This window comes from Trifolium pratense, linkage group LG7, assembly GCF_020283565.1.
Source record: "Trifolium pratense cultivar HEN17-A07 linkage group LG7, ARS_RC_1.1, whole genome shotgun sequence".
NCBI classification, from domain to species: Eukaryota; Viridiplantae; Streptophyta; class Magnoliopsida; order Fabales; family Fabaceae; genus Trifolium; species Trifolium pratense.
Window position 1 is genome coordinate 25935437 of NC_060065.1, and position 21989 is coordinate 25957425.

At 36.4% G+C, this 21989-nt stretch overlaps 2 protein-coding genes across 7 annotated transcripts; both read right to left on the minus strand.

Annotated features, from left to right (window-relative positions):
• Positions 1-3336: 3336 nt before the first annotated feature.
• LOC123895323 (probable inactive purple acid phosphatase 1) lies at positions 3337-21984 on the minus strand. Of its 6 annotated transcripts, none has more exons than XM_045945576.1 (12): positions 21699-21984; positions 21409-21634; positions 20862-20953; positions 20333-20399; positions 20111-20233; positions 19837-19929; positions 19477-19606; positions 19177-19258; positions 17905-18037; positions 17271-17476; positions 17050-17175; positions 3337-3413 (listed from the first exon to the last, which is right to left on the minus strand). In XM_045945576.1, exons 2-12 carry the CDS (start codon positions 21607-21609, stop codon positions 3380-3382), a joined length of 1287 nt encoding a protein of 428 aa, XP_045801532.1. In that variant the 5' UTR covers positions 21610-21634; positions 21699-21984; the 3' UTR covers positions 3337-3379. The 6 variants fall into 6 exon arrangements, with proteins under 6 accessions (XP_045801532.1, XP_045801535.1, XP_045801536.1 ...); XM_045945579.1 differs by lacking the exon at positions 3337-3413 and adding an exon at positions 5642-5779 and having other exon boundaries at positions 21699-21983; XM_045945580.1 differs by lacking the exon at positions 3337-3413 and adding an exon at positions 6339-6981 and having other exon boundaries at positions 21409-21591; positions 21766-21984.
• Positions 4575-5771, minus strand: LOC123895324 (probable inactive purple acid phosphatase 1). The gene is made up of 2 exons (XM_045945581.1): positions 5481-5771; positions 4575-5007 (listed from the first exon to the last, which is right to left on the minus strand). The coding sequence occupies exons 1-2, from the start codon at positions 5769-5771 to the stop codon at positions 4702-4704; spliced, it is 597 nt and encodes a 198-aa protein (XP_045801537.1). The 3' UTR covers positions 4575-4701.
• Positions 21985-21989: the final 5 nt, after the last annotated feature.

Below are 21989 nucleotides of genomic sequence, written 5' to 3' on the forward strand. Positions count from 1 at the left end.
TCTAAAAAACATTACACGAATGACTTATATAGATTTTAATAGCCATGTTGCCTAGAAGCCGTTCCACACTTTATGGCCACATATTTTCATTATAGAAAATAATAATGATTATTGAAGAGAGTTTAAAGGGCGGTTACTACAATAAAGAACATGTTTTAAAAACGTTTCAATACTTAAATAATATGGAATCCCATGTAAAAAGATCAAGCCAATTTAGATCAAAATATTAAGTAAATATAGAAAATGATTATTAAATTTTAATTAAAAAGAATAACAATTAAGTTTTGAAATATCTCAAAATTATCCAACAATCCCCCACATATTTCAAAAGTTTAAATTAAAGAATAATAAATTAGAATTGTTTTAAAACATTGTCTGAGTTGCTTTTGAGTGTGATGTATCAAACTGGTGTAGCAAGCTATATGAACCAGTGCTAGGATGATAAACTTAACACACAGTGAAATTGGTGTAGCAAGCTATATGAACCAAAGACACTTGACGTGTGTTAGCGGTCTACCACACGCATCACACCCCCACAATTCTCGTATTACGCGGTGTTGCGCATTTAGGCCGTGCACGTGTCTGGTTTTCATGAGTGCTCTAGAGACCCGTCACAGTCTCATGCAAGCGGCCCCACCTGACACTCATATAGGTGATTCCATCTAGTGTATGCTACAACCATACACCACCCACAAGGGCTTATGGTAATCATTAAAAGCCTTAAGCTTACCCCTCAAATTAATTTTAATTTAGCACTTCTCATAGCCATTATCCATAACACATAGGAAATGAACAAAATTTTAGTGCTAACATAACTAACAAGTAACTTGTTTTTACCCATATGAACCTTCTTCATGGGATCTCCAATCACAAAGGTTGGGTTCCCATTACTTGTCGTTTTTCAGTGGCATAGTTCATTCCTATCAATTTTCTTCCCATGGGTTAAGTCAACGGATCCGATCAATTCACTAATATTGACTAAGACGTCTCAAAGTCAATCAATCTCATATTTTCACAAGTTTATAAAATAAACTTGGTTTTCACAATAAGTTTATACTAGTCTACTTAGATGGCTTCTAAGCGACAACTTATTCATCAATAAAATAAATCTACTTATAGGTTTATCTCATTGGCTCATATCCAATTAACATTATCATTGTATTATACAATGGATCATTACTCTAAATAATATCTCACATATTCGTATAACATACTTCAACAAATATGCCTAGATAAATTCTAAGCGTACATCTTCTCAAAAGAGAAAGTTATACCCAATTATAAATTTATTATTCAAGTCTACTTAGAATATTATTATCTAAGCGACACCCCCACATTGGATAAATGTGACTTCATTTGAATAATTTTCAAGTGATAACACTCTCACAGTAGAGAAATAAATCTCAAGTATATATTTTTACACAAATAAATATCATGATACATCATTGTATTGTTCTAATACAATGGCTAATCCACTATATCATTTATGATATATCTCGAATATCTTTACTCAAGTAACATTATGATCACCAGGGATGCTCAATATTTTAATTCCAATATAGTTGAACTTCCTAAAAAATTTCTCAACATACGATATTTATGATAGAATTATATCTGTCACACATCCTTATAATATTGCGCTACAATTCATACACTTGATCCTCTTATGCTTTAATTCACATCAGTTTGAATATATCTTCTAGCATCATAGGAAATGCTCAACAATTTAGCCTCAAATTTCATACTAAATAATCATAAAATTCTCTTAAAGTTGGCCACTACTGCAACTAAAATCACCAACCAAACTTTTTGAAGATAATAATGTCACACCAATTACATTACCACAAACGTGACTACAACTGCAATCACTACCATATAGAAGCTACTAGACAAAAGACTATCCAAATTTTAAAACTGAACTAGTATAAAACTTCAAGTGAATATATATTAAAATTATCATCTTTTTCCCAAAATAAAACTGCCATATCTTGTAACAATTCACTGTACTTCTTGAAATTAAAACGAGAGTTAGATTCAATCACTTTTAACATGTCCTTTCTCATCTCAACAAATTCAATTTCATATTAAGATTAATTCTCGTAACACATCTGCTTAAATATGCACTTTGAGCAACTTTAAATTTCATATGAGCAAATCACTATATAAGGCCCAAATATAACGTATACACGTCAAAGTAAATTCTCACAAGATAGATGTTCTCACAGCAAAATCTGATTCACACAAACTAAAGTGACCATGCCAATTTAATTTATACTCACAAAATTTTCAGCTTTACTATAGAAGGCATATCTCAATTCTACACATTGAACACAACATTATATTCTTATACAAATTTTAAATTAATCCACACAAAGATTTTCAATTCCTCATTTAATTCACATAGTACAGAAAATCAGTTAAATATATAGATATAGTCGGCAACCGAAAATATTCTAAAATACATGGATAAATTAATTCAATCACTATATCTAATCGCAAAAATATTCCACTACGATAGAACAAATTAGCTTATCATTGTTAAATAAACTACTCATTAATGTTAATTTCTAGACAAGTTCAACACATTCACAGAATCAATATAAAATTCAAAACTTTGAAGGTTAGAATATGTACCTGACCCCTTGTGGATGATTTCAAAGGGAGAAAATTGTTACACTTACATAGAAGGTCTATCACACCTAGAGGTGGGAACAGGCCAGGCCGGCCTACATGGCCTTAAGGCCTAGCCTACATAGGCTCAGGCCAGACCAGCCTATTTCTTTAAATAGAGCAGGCCAGTGCTTTTTTATAAGCCTATTTAGCTAAAAAGGCCAGGCCGCAGGCCATTAAAAAAGCCTTTGAGGCCTACTAGGCCGGCCTATTTAAGTTAACATGAATAATATTTTTATTACGATTATTATTTATATATTAAAATTTATACTTTGATTAAATTATAAATCTATTAACTTTTTAAGTAATTTAAGTTTATTAATCTACATTAGTTTTTAACATATATAAATGTATTATTATAAACTAGAATTGAAATATGATGACATATATAGTCAAATTCTCTAAAATATCAAATGGAACATTATTTTATTAGTTCATAAGTATATTTCAAAATAAATATAATTATTTATTTAAATATGTTCATATGAAATAGGCTTTTAAACAGGCTAACAGGCCACATCAGACTTTCAAAAGGCCAGGCTCAGGCCTAGAATTTAAGCCTATGATAGGCCATAGGCCAGGCTCAGACCTTCGATTTTTTGACAGGCCAGGCTCAGGCTTGGCAAAGCCTAGCTCGGCCTAGCCTATTCCCACCTCTAATCACACCATGCTCCCGTTCTTTTATCAGGCTAACCCCCACATTTTGGTGTCATAAAATAATATTAGAGAGACTTACCTGGCTCCTGGCAAGCAAACAAAGACATACCCTCACATTAGCCGATAGTATTCCCTCCCAACATTGGTTCTGAAATAGAGTTGGTTTTTGAAATAGAGGGACCAAAAGTTCAAAAAATTCAAAATAAGGGGATCAAAACTGCATTTAAGCCTAAAATAAATAAGTATAGCTTCAATAACAATTTTTGCCAATATAACTCTTCCATCCACCAACATGTTAATGAAATAAAAAAAATTTCTTATAAAAGATGTATATTTAATATCCGTAAGCTTAGCCCAGTCGATACTTGATAGAGATATCACATATATTATGGGGTTCAAATCTCGGATAGTTCACTTATTCACCTTTAAGGTTGAATTTATAGCCAATATGCTACTAAACCCAAAAAAAAAAATTTATCAAAAGAATCAATTGAATAATTACAATCAGTTGACTTATTCAATATTATTATTCTTTTTATAGGCCTTATAAGGAATAATGATCAAAATAAATAGCATAAACGAACCTGCATTAAGGAATGAAGGAATATTCTTATTATTACTAACATCAATAGAAGAAATCAGATCTTTTATCAACCAAAAAAAAACAAAAAAGAAATCAGATCTTTTAAAATGAAATAGACAGTGTAACAAAAGAGGCAATATAAAATTGACTTTCAAAACATAAAGAGCAGCAAAAAAAAAAATACAAATATCAAATGAATATTCTATATTTTTATTACCTTTTATTTCATTGTTTTATTTATATATATACAGTAAATAGTTTGTCTCATAAAGTTTTATTCATCAAATTCAAAGTAAATAAACATTTTTCTTTGCATGACCCTTATTTCAAAGTGATGCAAATTTTTAAGACATAGGTACATATATAGTAGGGATATTTTTTATTCAGATTAAACAAATACATCCATTATAGACTAAGGTGATGATACTCATCCTTGTATCAACAATATCAATAGCAGTTGAATCAGGAGTATACACTCAATAATGGTGATGCAAAGAAAAATGTTTGTTTGCTTTAGATCTTTTCCCTCTAATAAAAGTTTGACTATAAGTTTGACTATTTTAATAACAAGTTGACTCATTAGAGACATATATAGAGACATGACTCGGAGTATATTTTGTATTTTCCTATGATGTGGCATCCTTAAATGATTGTAAGACTTTAATATGTAAGGAGTCTTATTCAAATTAGCTATAATGTTTACGTTTCATGTGATAGTGTGATCACAGGAAGCATTTTATTCAACCAAAGTAAACCAAATCAACATTATTGTTTTTTTTTTTGCTTTAAGATCATAATGCTAATGTTGTACTTTGGCAACTATCAACAGTGCATGCCAAGATGTCCCTATAATCCCTTGATATCTTAAAAGAGTCATAAACTTGTCCATCACTACTCTTCTTGTACTCAAGCAACAAATTTGAATGGTCAAATGCTGTGAGTTTCACAAATCCAAAGTCGTGGTCTTTAAAGATACTCCATGTGGTGTTTACGGGTGCAAAGTCGGCTAGGGCTGCTCCTCCTCCCCCAACCACTACATGTATTGTCCCATTCAAGGAACCCTTGAAATTGTGCTTCTCTTTATCGGTGCATATATTCTGAAGGACGAAGAAATATTAATGGTTAATTTATATGTCATACGAGAACAACAAATAATAAAGTGAAGACGACGAGTGAATCATTTAGTCTCTGAAATTGTATGAGTCGGACAATTTGGTCCCTGAGATGAACAGAATTTCAAAAAGTAGAAATCCTCAACCACATCAGCCCTTCTGGAACGATTCCATGGACTGAATTGACTAACCCAAAAGAGCTAATGCGGTCTAGAATTTTCAATTTCAGGGGTCATTTTGAAATTGATGATTCACTCTAATTTAACTACTTAAAATCCAGAATATATCTTTGATGAGCAAGTTAATTGTCAAAAAAGCAACCAACAAGGGAAGGACTAGAAGAATTTTACGCATCCAAATAGGGAAAGGTCGTGCATAGCATGTAGTCAGCTAGAGCCAACTGCAAAAAAGTAAAGGAACAAAGTAAAATCTGCGCATCTTTGAAATTAGAGAAATACCTGATAGATTGGGCATGTTCTTTCATAGTTATGAACATGTCCATACATGGCTATGTCGACCTTATACTTTTGCCAGAGACTTTGAAGGTCCTCCCTTCCCATTGGTTCTTCAAACGAACCTTCTGCAACATAGAAATCTGCAGAAGAATAACCAAGTACCCTATGTGCAAGGAATATTAGCCATGGCTGTTTTTGTCTGTCAACGGATGCTAGGCACTTTTCGATGAACTCATACTGCTCTGTTCCTTTTCTCCAATCAAGTTCTGTGTGAGCTATGCAAAATCTGAACATGCCGTAGTCTGATGGGTTTGTGAAATATGAAGATGAATATAACAGTAACAATGGAGTAAAAGGAAAGAACTTTTTATTGAAATCGTAAGAAGATTCGATTACAATGCAAATAAAGGAAAAGAAAGAGAAAATACTATCAGCAAGAGCTAACAGTCCTGAAAGCAAGGAATGCTTCCTCAATCACAATTAAGTGACCCCACCCAAAATAACTGAATTCTAGGATGATTCCATTCTTCTACTGACACCACTATTTATAATCATTAGACTCTTATGCCACGTCATTGTTCACATTTCCTTTGCCTCTCTTTCTTTGATACACTCTCCATACTCTTGGTTTGGGCCCTATCTCAAGGCCCACTTCTACTTGATCCACATTCCTATCAACACCCTCCTCCTCAACTAGAGCCTTGTCCTCAAGGCCAAAATCTGGAAACTGACCCTTCATAAAGTCATTGTCTTCCCACGTGACATCATCCATAGACTTGTCTTTCCATTTGATCAAGCTTTGTTTCACAGTTACTCCTTCTTTGACTGTCAGGCGTGACCCCACCACTGCTTCAGGGTACACTGTTATGTCATCACTAACCTCTAAATCCTTTGGTAACTCACCTTGTACATGATAGTCACCTACAGCTTTTTTAAGTAAAGACACATGAAAGACTGAGTGTATCTTTGACTGTGCAGGCAATTGCAATTGATAAGCAACAGGCCCTACTCTTGCTATGATTTTAAAAGGACCATAGAAACGTGCAGCCAACTTTTGATTGATTCTACGGACCACTGAGTGTTGTCTATGGGGTCTTAATTTGAGGAAGACCCATTCTCCTATCTCAAAAGACAAATCTCTTCTCTTTTTGTTAGCATAACTAGCCATCTGTTCCTGAGCTTTTAAAAGATGAAGTTTCAACTGTTGTAACGCTTCATCCCTGTCAGATAACTCCATAGCCACTGCAGCCACCTTTGTTTCATTGGACAAAAACCTCAATAAATTAGGAGGAGATCTACCATAAACAGCTTCAAAAGGAGTTTTTCCAATGGATACATGGTATGTAGAATTGTACCAATATTCAGCCCAAGGAATCCAATGAGTCCAAGACTTAGGCTGATCAGATGCAAAACAACGCAAATAGCTTTCAAGGCATCTGTTAATAACCTCAGTCTGCCCATCTGTTTCTGGATGATAAGAGGAGCTCATCTTCAACTTCGTACCCTGCATTTTAAACAGTTCCATCCAAAAGTGACTAACAAAAATGGGATCCCTATCACTGATGAGTGATGTTGGAATACCATGTAAGCGAACTACCTCTTTAACAAACAGTTCAGCAATAGACTTTGCTGTGTAAGGGTGCTTCAACAAGATAAAATGGTTGTACTTGGACAACCTATCTACAACCACCAATACAGCATCATATCCTTTGGATTTAGGGAGACCGGTGATGAAATCCAAGGATAAATCTTCCCAGATAGCATTGGGAATGGGCAAGGGCTGCAACAGACCATCAGGAGTAGTAGCAGAATACTTCTGTCTTTGACAAATATCACAAGCTCTTACAAAGTTTCTCACACATTTTTGCATACCAACCCAATACAGAGTTTCAGCCAACCTTCTATAGGTTCTAAGGAACCCTGAATGACCACCAGATGGAGTACTATGATATTCCTCCAATAACATAGGAATGGAAGGAGACTTGGAAGAAATTACTAATCTTCCATAGTGATACGAATCAGGGTGTGGTAACGGAAGCAAACAACCAATAACGAAGGTACTAGGTACCACCCTTATTAGTCGAATTCTATTAAGTGTTTTAGGTGTTTGTTTGTTGGGTTTTAGCGAAAACAGCAAGGAAATAAGCAATGTTAAACTACACCAATAGCCTAACACGAGATTAGCACTCAACACCAATTGAGCTAATCGGACTATTTTCAAGGCGACGCTTGCAAATAATCAGGCGAAAATTGTAGACACAATTTCTAATTGGACTGAAATGTTCTTGTTTATTGAATAATTGCAAATGATCAAATTACATGCATATATGGCCGAAAAAACAGTAAGGCCTAATTAAACACAATAAAACTAGTAATAAAAATGCAATTAACTAGAAATAAAATGACTTAATGCAATCAGCTCATGATACTCCTTTTCCATGATTAGTCACACGCCTATTTAAGGCCTTGAGTGTCCCATTTATGCTTCTTTTGTAACCATCTTGGAAAGGCTTTAAATGGCTGAATTTTATTTGTCTTAATTGATGAAAATGCTTAAAATAACCAAGTAATTAAACTCAGCCCTTGATGAGGATTCCAAACAGTCCCCACGCCATTAACTTCCCTTTGAATGTCACTTGTGTTGATTTTCAACTCCTCTTGGTCAATTTTCGTACCATCCCCTCCCCCTTTGAAAGGAATTGACCTCAATTCTTGAATACCATCATCATCTAAATACGGTGAGAGATCTCCAACATTGAAAGTAGCATGTACTCCATATTCTCCGGGCAAATCAATCTTGTATGCATTGTCATTGATCTTTGATATAACTTTGAAAGGACCATCAGCTCTAGGCATGAGCTTATTCTTTCTCTTGCTTGGGAATCTTTCTTTTCTCAAATGGACCCACACAAGATCACCTTCACTGAATAACTTAGGCTTCTTATTCTTGGACCTTTGCTTGTAAACTTCATTCACGGCCTTGATTCTTTCTTGCACTTGCTTATGTAGCTTGATCATTGCTTTGAGTTTGGCCTCGGCATCTGGATGAACTAACTCCTCTTTTGGCATAACTATCAAATCCAATGGCAAGTAAGGATTCACACCATAAACAACTTCAAAAGGAGAATGATTAGTAGCATATGTAGGGGACCGGTTGTAGGCAAATTCAGCATGAGCTAGCTTCAAGTCCCAATCCTTTTGAGTTTTACTAACCAAACCACGCAGCAAAGTACCAAGAGTTCTATTAGTCACCTCGGTTTGTCCATCGGTTTGAGGGTGATGGGAAGTACTAAACAGCAACTTAGTACCTAATTTCCTCCATAATGTGTTCCAAAAATAACTCAAAAACTTTGAATCACGATCGGAAACAATAGTTTTAGGAACTTCATGTAAACGCACAATCTCACGAAAGTACAAATCAGCAACATTACTAGCATCATCTGTTTTGTGACAAGCTACAAAATGTGCCATCTTTGAAAACCTATCAACAACAACCATAATAGCATCTTTACCTCGCTGTGTACGGGGCAAAGCCACAATGAAATCCATGCTCACATCCATCCAAGGACCACTAGGCGTTGGCAAGGGAGTATACGCCCCTGGTTTGAAAGAACTCTTTGCCATATGACAAGTAACACACTTGCTAATGACTTTTTGCACATCTCCTAACATCTTTGGCCAATGAAAGTGTTCTTTTAAAATCTCCAAGGTCTTTGTAATGCCAAAATGACCAGCCAAACCTCCACCATGAGCTTCACGAACTAGTAACTCACGAATTGAATGCCTTGGGATGCAAAGCTGATTCTCCTTGAATAAAAATCCATCCTGCACTATGTACTTTCCAAATGCTCCATTCTCACAATTAGAGTATATTTCACCAAAATCCACATCTTCTTTATAATAATCTTTCAAAGTCTCAAAACCAAGTAAGCGAGTTTCAAGAATTGAAATTAAAGCATACCTCCTTGAAAGTGCATCAGCCACCACATTACTCTTACCATCTTTGTATTTTGAAGAGAAATTAAAAGATTGAAGAAATTCAACCCATTTAGCATGCCTTGGACTCAACTTTTGTTGCCCATTGATATACTTCAAAGACTCATGATCTGAATGTAATATAAAGTGATTAGAACGCAAATAATGATTCCAATGATCAAGAGCTCTCACAATGGCATAGAACTCTTTGTCATAGGTGCAATAGTTCAATCTGGCTCCTCCCAATTTCTCCGAGAAATAAGCTATAGGCCTTTTGTTTTGTATCAAAACAGCCCCAATGCCAACTCCACTAGCATCACATTCAACTTCAAATGGTTGAGTGAAATCGGGTAAAGCTAAAACAGGAGCTTCACAAAGCTTTAACTTGATCAATTCAAAAGCCTTTTGTGCTTGTTCATTCCACCCAAACGCACCCTTCTTCAAACATTCGGTCATAGGACTTGCTATAGTGCTAAAATTCTGGATAAAGCGCCGATAAAATGATGCAACACCAAGGAAAGATCTCACCTCCGAAACTGTTGTAGGGCTCGGCCAAGTCTTGATAGCATCCACTTTTGTTTGATCAACGGATACTCCATCTTTAGACACCACATATCCAAGAAACACCACACTTTCAACCAAGAAATCACACTTTTCCTTCTTCCCATATAGTTTTTGTGCTCTTAGGGTCTCAAAGATTTGTTTCAAATGAGTGAAATGCTCCTCAATAGATTTGCTATACACCAATATGTCATCAAGATAAACAACAACAAACTTACCCAAAAAAGGCTTGAGTACTTCGTTCATGAGCCTCATAAAGGTGCTAGGTGCATTTGTGAGCCCAAATGGCATAACTAGCCATTCATATAGACCATGCTTAGTCTTGAATGCCGTCTTCCATTCATCACCTTCACGCATTCTGATTTGGTGATATCCACTCCTTAGATCAATTTTTGAGAAGATAACCGATCCATGTAACTCATCAAGCATATCATCTAGTCTTGGAATGGGAAAACGATATTTGATGGTTATGTTGTTCACCGCCCTACTATCAATACACATTCTCCATGATCCATCCTTCTTAGGAACCAACAATGTCGGAACAGCACATGGGCTCATTGATTCACGCACATAACCCATGCTTATCAATTCTTCAATTTGCCGTTGCAACTCCTTTGTCTCCTCTGAATTACACCTATATGCAGCCTTGTTTGGTAATGGAACTCCCGGAATTAGATCAATTTGATGCTCAATCCCACGGATAGGTGGCAAACCATTTGGTAGTTCACTTGGAAACACATCTTCATACTCACCCAAAACAGCCTCCAATTGTTGTTTAAGAGGAGTCTCTACATCGTCTTGCTTAGCATTCTTTGCAACCAACATGTAGACTAATTCACCATTATCAATAGCATCCTTCACTTCATTTTCAGTAGCAAACATAGTGAGGCTAGGCTTTTTACCTCTTTTTGTAATCATGGAACGGACTTCATTTGACGCCATTGGTTTCAACACAATCCTCTTGCCATTGAAGTTCAATTCATGCTCATTGGACCTTCCTCTATGCGTGACATCCCTATCAAATTGCCAAGGGCGTCCCAAAAGTATGTGACTTGCATCCATAGGTACCACATCACACAAGATTTCATCAACATAAGATCCCATGGTTAGTCCCACACGCGTCTGCCTTGTAACATTTATGCTACTTCCGTTGTCCAACCAATGTAGCGCATAAGGCTTAGGATGTTTTGTTGTGAGCAATCCTAATTTAGACACCATTTCAGTTGAAGCCGCATTGGTACAACTACCTCCATCCACAATGATACTACACCACTTATCTTTCACTTGACCCTTAGTGTAGAAGATTTGATTTCTTTGATCTCCTTCCACGGGTACAGCCTTGACTTGCAAAGTTCTTAGCATCAAGGTATCATATATGGGAGGTCCATATACTTCTACCTCATCATCATCATCTTCAACAATTTCAACTCCATCACTTTCAATATTGCCACCAGATTCTTCTTCTTCCTTCATCAACTCATCACGCATGCTAATTGCTTCTCGGAGGGTCACAACTCGTTGATTAGGACAAGCCCTAGCAAAGTGTCCAAAGCCTTGACACTTGAAACACCTAACCTTTGACAGATTAGTCTCCTTGGCCGTGGCAATGGGTTGTTTAGGAGCGGCCTCACTTTGTTTCGGTTGATTCACCATTGGTTTAGTGTTAGGGGCTGGATTTGCACTACCCGACACACCTCCCTTGGACCAACCACTAGAACTCCCAGCATTATATCTACTCTTGTTTTGATTTTCAATCTTCAAACACAAGGTGCACAAAGTGGTGAAATCTGTGTAATTACATAGCTCAACAGCAAAAGCTATGTTCTTATTCAGCCCACGAAGGAAACGGCTCATTCTTTGCTCTTCATTTTCCTCCACTTCACCCATTAGGCATAGGTTCTCAAACTCATCAATGTATTCAGTGACACTCATTTTGCCTTGCACCAAATCTGCAATCTTTTTATACAAATTCAGTCGATGGTTTGATGGTACATATCTTTTGCGCAACTTCCTCTTCAAGGACTCCCAAGAGTGGATTTTCTCCTTCCCATCTCGTGTCCTTCTAGCCTTCAAACCCTCATACCACAACGATGCACTTTTGCTAAGTTTCAGAATCGCATATTTGCAACGTTTCTCATCATCAAGATCCTTGAAATCAAACATTCTATCAATCTTGCGCTCCCATTCTAAATAAACCTCCGGGTCTGCACTACCATTAAATTCAGGTAGTTCGGTGATTTTGAACTCATCCACGTTTGGACGTGGTTCACCCCTTCTAGGCCTCCATCGTTCATCTCTCATGTCAACGTTCCTTAAGGCTTCACGCAATTTGTCCATGAAATCATCACTGTTGAAATCCATTGTTGTCACGTAACACGGAATCAGAACCGTGCTCTGATGCCACTAATGATACGAATCAGGGTGTGGTAACGGAAGCAAACAACCAATAACGAAGGTACTAGGTACCACCCTTATTAGTCGAATTCTATTAAGTGTTTTAGGTGTTTGTTTGTTGGGTTTTAGCGAAAACAGCAAGGAAATAAGCAATGTTAAACTACACCAATAGCCTAACACGAGATTAGCACTCAACACCAATTGAGCTAATCGGACTATTTTCAAGGCGACGCTTGCAAATAATCAGGCGAAAATTGTAGACACAATTTCTAATTGGACTGAAATGTTCTTGTTTATTGAATAATTGCAAATGATCAAATTACATGCATATATGGCCGAAAAAACAGTAAGGCCTAATTAAACACAATAAAACTAGTAATAAAAATGCAATTAACTAGAAATAAAATGACTTAATGCAATCAGCTCATGATACTCCTTTTCCATGATTAGTCACACGCCTATTTAAGGCCTTGAGTGTCCCATTTATGCTTCTTTTGTAACCATCTTGGAAAGGCTTTAAATGGCTGAATTTTATTTGTCTTAATTGATGAAAATGCTTAAAATAACCAAGTAATTAAACTCAGCCCTTGATGAGGATTCCAAACAGTCCCCACGCCATTAACTTCCCTTTGAATGTCACTTGTGTTGATTTTCAACTCCTCTTGGTCAATTTTCGTACCACATAGTAAAACAGCACCCCCTGTTTAATAGAAAAACCAGGTTTTGCTGTAGGATTGTTTTGCACTTCCTGAATCATGTTTTGAATTTCAGCATCATGGTGGACCTCATCTAATAATTTCTTGCTATCTAACCATTGAGGATAAGACACTAAGGTCTTATATTCAATCTCATCATAGCATCTAGACAGTGCATCAGCTGCCTTGTTCTCCATTCCTGGTTTGTATTTTACTTCAAACTGATACCCTAATAACTTTGCCAGCCAACCTTGTTGATCAGGAGAGGTTACTCTTTGTTGGAGGAAATGTTTGAGGCTCTTATGATCAGTGTAAACTATAAATTGTTTACCCAAGAGATAGTGTCTCCAATGCTGAATACAGAGGACCAAGGCCATACTTTCTTTTTCATAAATGGATTTAGCCAAGTTACCATCAAAGAGAGCTTTACTGAAAAAAGCAATTGGTTTCCTTTGTTGCATAAGCACAGCACCAATTCCTCTGCCTGAGGCATCACATTCAACCTCAAAAGGCAACTCAAAATTAGGGAGCACTAACACAGGTGGTGAGGTCATAACCTGCTTCATGATGTTAAAAGCAGCAGTAGCATCAGGACTCCAAACAAAATTGTCCTTCTTGGTTAACTCAGTCAAAGGCTTGGCTAATTTACCATAGTCTTTGATGAATTTCCTATAGTATCCAGTTAATCCAAGGAATCCACGCACTCCCTTGACAGATTTGGGTTCAGGCCATTCTAACATACACTTTACTTTATCAGGGTCTACAGATACCCCTGCTCCAGATATAATATGTCCTAAGTACTCAATTTGTTCACACCCAAACTTACACTTGGCTTGATTTGCCACAAAACAGTTGGTTAATAATATAGAAAGGACTTGATGCAAATGTTTCTGATGTTCACTGACATTCTTACTATAGATAAGATGTCATCAAAGAAAACAAGGACAAACTTTCTCAAAAATGGTCTAAAAATATCATTCATGGTTGCTTGAAAGGTGGCTGGGGCATTCATTAGCCCAAAAGGCATGACAAGGTATTCATAATGACCATTATGGGTACGAAAAGCAGTTTTGTGTATGTCATTATCATGGACCCTAATTTGATGATAACCAGATTTTAGGTCTATTTTTGAAAAAATAGTTGACCCATATAATTCATCTAATAATTCATCTACTATGGGAATGGGATACTTATCTGGTATAGTTGCTTTGTTGAGGGCCCTATAATCCACACACATCCTCCAACTCTTATCCTTCTTTTTAACTAGAATTACAGGACTTGAGAAATCACTCATGCTGGGTCTGATCACCCCTGCTTGTAATAACTCTGCTACTTGCCTTTCTATTTCTTCTTTTTGATGATGAGGATATCTATATGGTCTGACATTAATTGCTCCATGTGTTGGAAGCAATTTAATGTGATGAACTTGAGATCTTTCTGGTGGTAGCTGAATTTGGTCCTTGAACACATCTTGAAACTGTGTCAAAATAGTTTCCAAATCAGAAGGAATCAGATTAGGACTAACTTCATCAGTTTGTTGCTGTGACCACCACCAATCTGTACCTACTCTCCTCTGTTTGTCATCAAGGAAGGTATTCAAATAGCTTTCAGGTTGGCTACCTTGTCCTTGTAACTGCACCTCCTTATTACCCTGCCAAAACTGCATAGATTATGTCCTCCAGTCCATCACTACTTTACCCAATGTGCTTAACCACGCCACTCCCAACACCATATCTAGCCCTCCTAACTCCAATACTAACGCATCTACTACCACATCCATAGGACCCAACTTGATTTTGACTCCTTCACAAACCCCTTTAGACACAATTTTATGTCCATCTCCTAATTTAATGGATTTAGCAGCCATAGGAGAGACTGGTAGTCCTAAAGCAGTTGTAATTTGAGGAGATATAAAATTGTGACTTGCTCCACTGTCTATAAGCACCAACACATCTACGTTCTCCACCTTCCCTTCCACCTTCATTGTACGATACCCATTCATGCTTCCCAACACCCCTAGCGATTTACATTCCACCTCCACCGCTTCTTCTTCCTCAGATACTTCTTCTTCAATAGAGATAATCTCTCCTTCTTCATTCACCGTCTCTCCTTCTCCCAAAATCAAAACTCTAAGAGCTTTCTCTGGACACTTGTGCATAGTAGGATGCCACCGTTCACCGCATTTGAAACAGAGACCCTTAGCTCTCCTCTCGACGATCTCGCTATTCTGAACGCTGCGAACCCCCTTCCACGGACCGGTTCTTCCCGTCGTAGCCATTGATGTGTTAGAATTTGATTTCGACATCGCAGAGTGCGATTTGGGACTAGGGTTAGACCAACCCGAATTAAAGGAACGGTTCGGGTGAGATCCGTTTTGTCCTTTTGAAAACGACCCGGCCCAATTACTTTTATTTCCACGGTCTTGCACCCCCTTTCTACTCACACCCCTCCCTTCGTCTTCATCAGCTTCCTTCAATTCTTCCTCCACATCTTTCGCAATCCTCATCATCTGCATACGACTCAAAGGATTTAACGTGCGAACCCTTCGTCGTATCTGTGGTTTCAAACCACTCATGAAATAACCCAAATACTGTTCCTCTGGAAGTCGACCCACTTGAGACGATAATAGTTCAAACGCCTCAACATAATCTTCCACACTTCCCGTCTGTTTCAACGTAGCTAACTCTTCAAATGGATTTTCTAATCGCCGTCCGCCATAACGCGCGATTAACGCCTTCTTCAACTTCTCCCATGACAAATCGTCCTCCGTTTCTCTCAAGAGATTGAACCAATGAATCGTTGGTCCTTCCATGCTCAGTCGAGCAAGCTTAACACGCATCTCGTCCGCTGTGTTTTGTACGTCGAAGTAGATCTCAGCTCTGGTGATCCACGCAACGGGATCGTCGCCATCAAACACCGGTAACTTAACCTTCTTCCCTGACAAACGTGATTCACTCTGTATTGAGTCACCAACAGAGTTCACACTAGCACCAGAGTTCACCTCTTTCTGGCCAATCTTCCTACTCAGCTCACTCAAAAATAAGCTCTGATCCTGCATCTGTTGAGCGAATCTCTCACTCTGATCATGCATCTGTTGAGCAAATTTCTCCAACGTGGCTTGAACACCAGTCATCTGCTCCTCCAAATTGTCAATTCTATCACCCATCGTTGGCTTAGAACTTTTCTTTGGCATCTACGTAAGAGCGAAACGGTGGTAATTGATCCGGTAGGTCGGACCAATTGATGGGTTTGTGAAATATGAAGATGAATATAACAGTAACAATGGAGTAAAAGGAAAGAACTTTTTATTGAAATCGTAAGAAGATTCGATTACAATGCAAATAAAGGAAAAGAAAGAGAAAATACTATCAGCAAGAGCTAACAGTCCTGAAAGCAAGGAATGCTTCCTCAATCACAATTAAGTGACCCCACCCAAAATAACTGAATTCTAGGATGATTCCATTCTTCTACTGACACCACTATTTATAATCATTAGACTCTTATGCCACGTCATTGTTCACATTTCCTTTGCCTCTCTTTCTTTGATACACTCTCCATACTCTTGGTTTGGGCCCTATCTCAAGGCCCACTTCTACTTGATCCACATTCCTATCATAGTCAATGGAGTACCTAGGAAAGTAATGTTACTTCCCAAGTTATTTTACCGGAAACATAATCATTTATGCTTCGTATGCTCAAGATGCTAGTAAAATGATAGTCCATTTTCAATAAAAATGCGTCTTAGTTTCTTTATGTTTTGGATGTTCATGAAGAATCTTTAAAAAGTTTAAGAAAATGGTAATAAAGTTTCATCAGATGTAACTGAACATGCATGCATGGTGAAGTAAATTTGATCTTTTGAACAAATGCTAAAGTTGATACACGCATTCATCCACTGGAGGAATAAAAAAATGACCAAGAAGGTTAAAATTATAGACTTTTTGTACCAGAATTTTTCCCGGTTCTCAGCAGGAACATAAAACATAGTTTGAGCCAGTACACCAGATTCACCACCTGAATCCAAGGTTCCATAAAATGATCCACTTCCTGGCCAGTCACGTTCATGATTGCCACTAAAAGCACATAATATAATGCCAAAAAAAAAAAATCAGAGAACAAGGAGAAACTGTAAACATACAAAAATCAGTGAATGGGTAACATGACAAACCTTGCTGTCATATAAGGAACTTTTGAGGCAATTGGCTCAATCTGTGCAGTGAACTGGTCCCACTGTGAAAGGTATCCATTAGCATAGCATAAATCACCGATGTGAAAGACCACATCTATGTCATTCAAATCTTGAATAATTTGATTCGTAGTATTGAGTGAGCCAGGCTGGAAATTGTTATACTCATTGGAGCCATCCGCTTCTGCCTGCACATCCGAAAATAAAATGAAAATTTGAGATGCCAATAATTTAAGGGCTCGTTTGTTTAAGATTATAATTATAATAAAAGACATTACTTTGAGATTTTTATATGAAACAGAAGTTGATTTGTGTTTGTTTATAATGGTGAAAGTTACTTTGTAAATCTTCTCTGTCACAAGCTTATGCATATATGTATATACTCCCTCCGGTTCTAAATATAAGCAAAAAGTCACTTTTCAGATTAATTGAATAATAATGAATCTGGCCTATAAAATAGACCAGATTCATCCATTATTCAATGAATCTGAAAAATGACTTTTTGTTTATATTTAGAACCAGAGGGAGTACATTTATTTATATAAATTGTATCTTTAGAGTTATGGATTTGGTTAGAATCAGATCGTCCATGAGAAAAAAGAAAGAAGAATATTACCTTTCCCATATCACCAAATATGACCACACGTTGTACGGAATTTTGACCAGGATAAGGAGATGATTTAAACTGATATTCTTGACTCCAAACTGTTGTACCATTAACTAACCTATGCCCCAGCTTGTATGTGTACCTGCAAGTACCAAAAACAAATATGCAAGCTGAGGGATCATGTGCAACAAGGAACTGCTGCTAATTAAATCTCAATGTATTCCTTCATACCACCTGTCACCAGTCAATATATGAAACACAAGTACAAAGTAATGGTTTCTTATAAACCAGGCATGTAGCAGAAAAGGTTTGCATTTGGTGTCAAACCTTTTCTAATAAAAATGAAAATAGCAGAGTGAGAGGGAGAGTTCGGCATTTGGTGAGAATCATATTGGGACTTAGGTTTGTCCTCGATCTGTAGAATATCCGAGGAATTTGAATACTTTCTGCACATTATTGCTCTACATTCAATAAAAAATGCATACTTAATACAAGTCAAATCTTCATGATTGAATGAGGCAGAAGAAGAATCAGATGGACAAATGGCCGGTAACAGATGAAAGTGAGACAGAGCACTAGTAGGAGTTTGCAAAGACCATTTTCTGTGCAATAGAGGAAAACATACTTGGGCATCCTTCATTTAATCTTCGTAGGTTAGGTCACACTATTTTCATCTTTGTTTAAAGAATGTCTATCGGTACATATAGTTGTGAAATTTGAGTTTGCTAAAGGCCGGTGTTAATAAAAGTGGTGACTACCATTTTAATTGTATTCATTATGATGTGTGGAGACATGCAATGCAACTAAATCCATATATCTACCACAACATGGTTTGTCTCCTTTATTGATGATTGTACTTGTTTCACCTAGTTGCTTCTCATGTCTTATGAAAGATAAAGTTGAAGAATTCCATTTGTTTGAGCAAGTTTATCATATGATTCGAAACATAGCAAAGTTGCTCAAAGAAAATGGTATTGTTCGTGAACTAACATGCATGTTGCATAAAGAAATAAATCGCCATCTTAATTCCTCCTAGATACGAAACCACAAATACATGGATTGAAAATAGTTTCCCTTTCCTTGATTTTAGGATAGAAATTAATAGAGTTTATATGCATTAGTCTATGAATTATTCCAATATCTGTTTATGGTAGTTTAAATTTATGTTGTAAAAAGAAATATTTAATTAACTTGGGTTTGATTTAATAAAAGGGAATTTTACAAATCAGTTATAGTTTCAATGCAAGTAATATCATGGTAATCATATAAAATACAACATACTCTTTATTCGGCCACAACTCCTTCAGAAAACTAGTGTGTATGTATCCAGGGTCACGCCACCCAACAGTCCTTGCTGGTGCGCCTATATATATGTATAGATAAATATATGAATAAGATTCATTATATTTTCAATTTCACTCTTACCTCTTTGTGAATGAAATTTGCAATTACCAAACACATATTCACAAATGTCAATATTGTCAAGACTCGAGATAAATATGGTTTGCCATCCAAAATGTAAATTTTTTGGTGTCTCGAATACATGTAAAAAATCGCCACAACAAAAAAAGAGTTGCATACCACACATGGTGTTGCGATCAAAAGTCAGTGTCCCAGCAGGAGATTGCACAAGTTTCCCTTCTTTTCGGCCCCATTCAACAAAAGGCTCGGCGTCACTGATCCCATATCCACTTGTCCATGTTACAGTAATCTGTTAAAAATTGAAATAAACAAACTTTTGATAATCCATATATTCTGTTTATTCACAATTATAGACACATATTCTATGTGCATTTACTGACAGATATCATTCAAAAGAAAGATTTCAAGCTGGGATGAGAAGAAACATTTGCTGCACTGATATGCCATGAGAATAATATCTAAAGCTGGAAAAAGAAAATACAGATTTGATAATAGAATTTAAAGGTATCTTAAACTTACTTCATCCCATGTTTTCCCTTGTGCTAGTCTAGGATATACTGGAGCGTTTGGATTGAGGAATGATACTTTATTTGACACTGCAACGAGCTTTGGCTGTCAAAAATAATTTTAGAAAAATGAAGTTCCCACAAAGATATTGGTCAATAATGTGAAGTTAGAAAACTAAAAAAGTAAAATAGTAACCACCATTTCCGTGAACTGGAAATGTTTATAATAACAGTGTATGATTAATTTAATTGAATGAAATTGCAGGGTAGAGTTTATATGGAAATACATTTGCTAATCCACCGGTGAAGAGAGCAAACGAGAAGTCAGATCGCTGATTAATCAACTGAAGCTTCAAGGAACCTTTCCCCGTGTTCTTGTAATTGTGACTCGAGAAATTGGCATACTGAAACTGAAATAAGAAACAAAAAAGGGACAAATTAATACTCAACCGAAGCTTCAAGGGACCTTTTCAAGTCTTGTTTATCTGAGGATATTGTGTCACACGAACCTTGATAGGTGCAGAGCACAAAAATGGAGGATTGACAAGTGTGTTTTCAGCAGGGCAAGTAGAAGCACTGGAAATTTTTGAAACATTCAACTCCCAATCAATTCAAATAGACTCATGATATTTAATTTATGACAATATAATATGAATAAGTGTACGTTTGGATTGGCAGTGAGTTTGGCGAAATCACGTTGGTAACCTGATTTTGTTGAAGCTCTAAAGTATATATATGATTTGCAAAAATCATGATGGCATAATGAGATTCCGTCAAACTCACTGAATTTAAAACATGCACTGTGTATGTTTGAATGTTCTGAGTTGAATTGATTTTGCCTCTAACTTGAAGCTAGAATTTGAAGTAAGCCTCTACAATTTATTATTCAACTTCAACCTACTTTTACGTGAATGTATTCATACAGAAATCAATATACATTCAATTCACTTTTAACTAAAATCAATTTTATAGAATCAATTCGTGCAAAATCAATTTTTGTCATTGCAAAACCAGACACGTAGATGATGTGAAGGCTACCTGAAGTTTGCAGGAGAGAAGACTCCAATCCAGTCATCTATTTTTGGGTTTGGAGTACTATATCTCAGTGTGACCCATTCTGTAGTTTGTCCCTAAAACATTCAAAGGTGGAACTCATCAATTTCTTCTACCAAAACTTGCTTTCATCTTGTTTTTTTTTTTTGAACGACAAATATATTATTAGCCAGATCTCTGCACAAGACGATATAAAAGTAACTACATAGGGCGTCGTTTGCTTTCATCTTGTTAGTCAAAAATTTACAAACCAAATACTTGAAGCTTTAAGCTAAAGCTTAAACAAACACATGGAAATATCAATTTAAAAAGGCGGTACTTGAAGTGTTTTTATATGAGTTAGGTCTAATTTAACCCTACAAAACTAGCATGCAAGCTATGTAGCACAGACACAGACACATGTGATTACATTCAATCACTTTGACGTGTCAGCGTTATGGTGTCAGATTCAGTACTTATAAACACAATTTCCAGGTCATCGTCATATATCTCATTCATCAAGAAAGTGAAAAAATGAAAGGTGATTGATTACCTTTAAGCCAAGTAGATTAGGAGTGGCTTTGATAGAAGAACCTTGATTAAGAGCAAATACTGTGTTATGAATTGCTACTTTTGAAAGTGGTTGATGAACATCTGACACTACTTGGTGAAAGATTGAAAGAATAAGCAAAGTAAAAAATATCATTCTTAACTTCTTCATATCATCACCCACCACCTGTGAAATGAAATGCATCCAAAAACAGCAATGATAATGAAGAATATATATATATATATATATATATAGAATTTAAAACATTTTTTTCAACTTGAAATAAAATAAGAGTTAATTAGTTGAGTGGGTTAGAATTAGAATTAGAAATAGAAAGTATGGCGCAGTATCCGACTGAACCTGGAATGAAAAGCAGAAGTGAGTTGAGTGAGATTTGGAGAAGAAGGGTACGTGCAAGTGTTGTTGTGACTGCTGGATCGGTGGAAAAGTGAAAGAAAAGCTTAATTAATTAAAAATAGCAATTTGCAAAGGTTTTGTGATGATTAATGAGTGTGAAGGTACAAGACAAGAATATCTGCAGAATCATTCTCAGCTTTCAGTGGGAAAAAACCCCAATCTCTCTC

What these genes read in the sequence shown, in the direction of transcription:
- LOC123895324 (XM_045945581.1), bottom strand. Translation starts at nt 5,771, where the DNA reads ATGTTCAGATTTTGCATAGCTCACACAGAACTTGATTGGAGAAAAGGA. An exon ending in GAACATGCCCAATCTATCAG is followed by an intron (nt 5,008 to 5,480) that starts GTATTTCTCTAA and finishes TTCGTCCTTCAG; the next exon opens with AATATATGCACCGATAAAGA.
- LOC123895323 (XM_045945574.1), bottom strand. Translation starts at nt 21,609, where the DNA reads ATGCATTTCATTTCACAGGTGGTGGGTGATGATATGAAGAAGTTAAGA. An exon ending in TTCTCTCCTGCAAACTTCAG is followed by an intron (nt 20,400 to 20,861) that starts GTAGCCTTCACA and finishes AAAAATTTCCAG; the next exon opens with TGCTTCTACTTGCCCTGCTG. An exon ending in GAGAACCGGGAAAAATTCTG is followed by an intron (nt 16,733 to 17,049) that starts GTACAAAAAGTC and finishes TTACTTTCCTAG; the next exon opens with GTACTCCATTGACTATGATA.